This window comes from Galendromus occidentalis, unplaced genomic scaffold (assembly GCF_000255335.2).
Source record: "Galendromus occidentalis unplaced genomic scaffold, Mocc_1.1 scf7180000076562, whole genome shotgun sequence".
Lineage (NCBI taxonomy): Eukaryota > Metazoa > Arthropoda > Arachnida > Mesostigmata > Phytoseiidae > Galendromus > Galendromus occidentalis.
Window position 1 is genome coordinate 1 of NW_003804551.1, and position 5,377 is coordinate 5,377.

Sequence of the window (5,377 nt, forward strand, 5' to 3'; positions counted from 1 at the left end):
GGGAAACCAAGGAAATCTTCGCCCATGGGTCGTTCAACCTGCGGAAGTGGATGTCGAACTCGCCGGTCCTAATGGCCGTCTTCAGAGAGAATGGAGACGGCGTCGAAAAGTTCGACGTAGCAGACTGGTATAATGTACTGGGCATGCAGTACAATCCGGGAACTGACTCCATGAAGCTCAAGGTGCCGGCCCAAGGCGCGATACCCGAGATCGTCACGAAAAGATCTGTGTTAAGTGCCATCGCTTCAATCTTCGATCGCATGGGCATCGCAGCTCCACTCTTGGTACATGCGAAGCTGCTGATGCAAAAGATGTGGTCGTTAAATCTGGCTTGGGATGATCCAGTGCCGCAGGAGGTCGAGAGAGACTTCAAAACATGGTCTAAGGAACTGAAATACCTGGATTCCATTGTAATCCCACGAAGCTACTGGCAACATGACACTCAGGACTCGAGAGTTTTGCACGTATTCTCTGATGCGTCTCGATATGCATATGGTTTCTGTGCATATATTGTTTCGAGATCGGCTCAGGGTTGTACGAGCTCATTCCTTCTCGCCAAGTCCAGAGTGGCACCACTGAAAAACGCAACGATCCCGCGACTCGAACTCATGGCAATGACTCTGGCGGCCGAGGCTATCGACTATATTCGAACGCACTGCGGTATCGCGTTCGACGAACAACACGTATGGACCGACAACTCGGGAGTATACTTCCAAGTCACTTCGGAGCAACCAGAGAAACTGGCAACATTTGCACGAAGTCGTGTTCTCAAGATTAAGCGTCTCACCAACGGCACTGAGATTCATCATGTCCCCGGAGAGCTAAATCCAGCTGATTTGGTGAGCCGCGGCTGCACGTTCAAGGAGTTCAGCGAGAGCATCTGGCTAACAGGGCCAAAGTTCATCACGGAACCAGCGCATAACTGGCCAAGGCTCGCGAAACAAAAACATCTAGTCATCGACGCTCATATGGTCGGAATCGAAGAGACACCGTTCAAAAGCTTCATTGTCACAAGACCAGAACCACCGATACAGGTCAGCGTCAATTTAATCGACAAACCAACAGCCGAGCGTCCTCCAGCGGTAATTCTGCGATTCGACACGTGCAGTCGATGGTCGATCTATCTCCGAGCAATAGTCCGATTTCGGAGGGCGATCGATCATTGGAGACATCGAATCACGAAACGCGAATTGACAATGCCAATACTCCAAGCGGAACTCACGCGTGCTGAGGAGTTTATCGTCTCGCAAGTACAAGCAGAATGCTATGGCAATGAATACCGATGCCTCCTCACAGATTCCGGCCTACCGAGAAAGTCAACATTGAGAGTGTTCAACCCATTTCTCAAGGACAATCTCATCGCCCTCGGGGGAAGATTGGGAGATCATTTAGGTGATCTTCCCAAGAACCCTATAATTCTCCCACCCAAACATCCGGTTACGAAGATGATCCTCAGGTACATCCACGAGCGCAGTTGTCACGCTGGCCCTCGACTAGTCCTCATGACGGCTCGCCAGAAGTATTGGGTCCCGCAGGGCAGACGACTAATCCAGAATTTGATCCACGGCTGCAAGAACTGTAGAGTATTCCATGCAAAACCCGTATCAACGCCCATGGGACCGCCGCCCGACGTCCGAGTGACGAAATCCCACCCGTTTGAACACGTCGGAACAGACGTGATCGGCCCTTTGTTCATCAACGAAGCAAAGGAACAGAAGAAGATATGGATAATCATCTTTACCTGCTGTGCTATGCGGGCCATACATCTAGAAATATTGAACTCACTATCAACAACCGAGTTCATGATGAGCCTTCGCCGCTTCAAGGCACGTCGTGGCTGCCCTAGAACCTTCTACTCGGACAACGCCAAAGCGTTCAAACGAGCAGCGGAAGATCTCAAGGTCTTGGGAGAAATCATGCAGGGAACGACGGTCCGGGAAGCACTCGCCAGAGACGGAATCGAGTGGAAATTCTCAATTGAAAAATCTCCATGGCAGATGGGATTTACGGAGCGCCTTGTCGGGAGCGTCAAGTCAGCACTCAGGAGGGTACTCGGGAAGGCGGTGGTCAACGCACAGGAGATGGCAACCGTGCTGTGCGAAGTCGAGCTAATGGTGAACAAGCGACCACTCTGCGAGGTGCCAGACGCTGAGCATATCGATGTGTTAACGCCATTGCATTTTCTGGTTATCCGCACCGAAGACCCCACCCAGGACTCGGCTGTCCCCGCTAAACTCAAGTCGAGCGATGTATTAAAGCGATGGAGACACAAGAAGACGATTGTCGAGTCCTTGTGGAAACGTTGGGAACACGAGTATTTGTTGCTCCTCCGCAATTTCCATGAGACTTCTCCTCGCGATTTACAAACGCTCAAGGTTGGACAGGTTGTCATTATAAAGGATACCCAGACGCCAAAACTATGTTGGAAGATTGGGCGAGTAGAGAAGTTAAATATCAGTAGGGATAACATTGTCAGATCATGTATGTTGAGGATGGGGAACGGTAAAAATCTACAGAGACCGTTATCGCTTTTATACCCTCTGGAAATCGAATAATCCATCGAACTGAAGATTGAATAATTACGGCGCATAGAAAAACGTAAAATATTGTAATGATCTCAATCCCCGCCCCGGAGTGTCGACGGTGCTTAGAGAAAAGGAACCGCCGACGGTTCGTAGCAGCCGACATCGGCGTCGCCGCGCAAGAAAAAAGAGATGAAAACAGTCAGTGAGCAGCGAGAACGTGATCAACCGCGGCACCGCTATAGAATATTGTGAAAACCGAGGAATAAATCGTTCGAGGACGACTTGTGCAGCAGCATTCGGTGTCTTTCATCTACGCAGCGACTAGCACGGAACATTTACTCGGGTCAGGAGCGAGTCTCCTTTACGAGAATCGGTTCCCTCCTCGCGTGCCCGACCATCTTCGGCTGGGTCTGCTGTGGCAGCGACGGCTCCTACCAGATCCGAAACTCGGTTTTCACGTCGTCTTCGGTCGTTCAGCACGTCGTAGCCGCATCGGGAATCCAAAAAGCGCCGGCGGTCCAGCGGGAGGAACGGTATGCCGATCTTGAGCTTTTATGGGATACGGACATTCTCGGCATCGAGAGCCCCCTCCCGCCGGACGCAGAGAGAACCGGAGAGGAGTTGATCAAATTCTTTAAGGATACAGTGAAGCGCACGGAGGATGGCCGCTATTCGGTTTCCCTCCCCTTTCGCGATAACGTCTCCACTTTGGGCGACAATCAAAAAATTTCGTTCTCAAGGCTCCTGGCCTTTCTAAAAAGCGCAAAGAAGGACCCCTCCCTCCTTAAGGCGGTCGATAAGGAGATCAGGAAATATATCGACTCGGGATTCGCGGAACAGGCTGACCCGCGAGAACCAGGCGAGCGCGCTCACTATCTACCAATTCTAGCGGTGGCGAAGAAATCCTTGTCAGAAGCGTCAGAACGAAAAATCAGAATCGTCAAAGACTGCGGCTGTCGTTCCAAAGAGGAAGCCGCGTTAAATGACGTGCTAGAAAAAGGGCCAAACCTGCTGCCCGACATTCTTTCCGTCCTCAACAACTTCCGGAAAAGTCCGATCGTAATCGTTGCGGACGTTCAACAAGCGCTCATGCAAACGCTGATTAACGAAGACCACAGAAAATTTCTTCGTTTTTTCTGGCCTCTAGGCATCTCGGAAGACCCAGAAGCCCCGATAAGGGAATACTGGGCGACAGTTCTCGATTTTGGTCTCTCATGTTCCCCCTTTTTGCACTGTCAGGTGCTTCGCCACCACCTAGATTGGAGCATCGAGAAGTTCCCAGGGAAAGCGGACATCCTCCGGGGAATCCGGGACACTTTCTTTATGGATGATTTCTGCGCTGGGGCTTCATCGATCAAGGAAGCGAAGGAAACGACAAGGTTAATTATTGACGTCTTCTCCAGCGGTCATTTTCCGCTCGATAAGTGGGCGACAAACAATAAATTAGTTGCCGATTACATTTCACGAATCGTAGGCCCGGACCGTTCGGTATCTGCATCGAACACCCGCGGCAAGTTCATGGGAATCTCGTGGAATCAAGTATCAGATTTTCTCTTCATCGATGTCGACCCCGTTGTCGCTTTCCTGGAATCGGGTCCGATCACCAAACGGCAGCTACTCAAGGGTCTCAGCCAGGTATTCGACCCGCTCGGTCTCATTGCACCGATTGCCATCGCGCTAAAAATGATTCTTCAGACCATCTGGTCGAGGAAAATCGACTGGGACTCGACTCTCACAGACGATTTGTGAGAAAAGTTCGTCGAAGCGACAAGTAACCTGGAAAACCGTTCCCTCATACAGATACCTCGACATTTGTTCGAGTACGACCTGGGGAAGTCACGCCGCGAACTTCATGTCTTCGCAGACGCCTCGCTATCGGGCTACGGTTGTGTAGCATACATAAGGGAGATTCCCTTGATTCAGTCGAACACTCCGGCCTTCGTCATTTTCGTCATGGCCAAGGCCAGGGTTGCCCCCCTCAAGGGCCGATGGACCATCCCGAGATTGGAGCTTATCGCGGCTCTTTTGGCTGCACGTCTCTCAAACTCGATCAAAAAATCATTCGGCTCAAATATCGACGCCACCTTCCTCTACTCCGACAGCAGTTCGGTCCTTGGCTGGATAAGAGACGATCCCTCCCGGTGGAAGCAATTCGTCGCCAACCGTATTGAGGAGATTCAGTCCATCTCAGACCCTTTAGCGTGGAGTTACATCCGTACGCACGAGAACCCGGCCGACCTGCTCACTCGAGCTTCCCCTCTTGACACAACGGTCTCAAGGGATCTGTGGCTGAAAGGGCCTCCTTGGCTTCTAAAGCTGGAGAAACCCGTAGACCACCCGCTGAATCCGATAGACGCGAAGGTGCTCAATGAAAAGAGAAATGACACGATCAATGCTGTGGCGTCTACATCGAATACCGATGTCACTGTGTTTGGAAAACAGTTCGGTTCATGGCGCCGGGCGGTTTGAGTTTTTGCTTACATGCTCCGCTTCGCCTCCAAAACTGGAGACAACAAACCCAAGAGCCTGTCGCTTGAGGCTCAAGAGTTTCAAAGAGCTGAAGACAAACTCATTATCTGCATCCAAAGATCGGCGTTCCCAGCAGAGTTTGATTCTGCTTGTAAGATTATCCCGAGATCCGGCCCGCTGTTCAAATTACGGCCCTTCACCTCATCCGACGGATTCATCCGTTGTGAATCGAGATTAGCGAACTCGTCCGAGATGCCATTCGACGAGATGTTTCCGATCATTCTGCCAGGAGAAAACTTTCTCACGCAACTTCTCGTCCGCCACACCCATGAAGAGGTGTGTTTACATTCGGGCGGCGTCGCGTCGATTCTTCAGGAATTAAG

The 5,377-nt window shown here is 51.2% G+C and overlaps 2 protein-coding genes across 2 annotated transcripts; both read left to right on the forward strand.

Moving 5' to 3' along the window:
- The first annotated feature begins 71 nt into the window (after positions 1 to 71).
- Positions 72 to 2,555, forward strand: LOC114828620 (uncharacterized). Its single transcript, XM_029113318.1, has one exon. It carries the CDS (start codon positions 72 to 74, stop codon positions 2,553 to 2,555), a length of 2,484 nt encoding a protein of 827 aa, XP_028969151.1.
- Positions 2,556 to 2,714: 159 nt separating this feature from the next.
- Positions 2,715 to 4,994, forward strand: LOC108865271 (uncharacterized). The gene is given in 2 exon segments (XM_029113317.1): positions 2,715 to 2,723; positions 2,844 to 4,994. Coding segments are annotated over 2 exon segments (2,160 nt in total).
- Positions 4,995 to 5,377: the final 383 nt, after the last annotated feature.

Excerpts from the sequence above, each read along its gene's own strand:
- LOC114828620 (XM_029113318.1), top strand. The coding sequence starts at position 72 with ATGGCCGTCTTCAGAGAGAATGGAGACGGCGTCGAAAAGTTCGACGTA.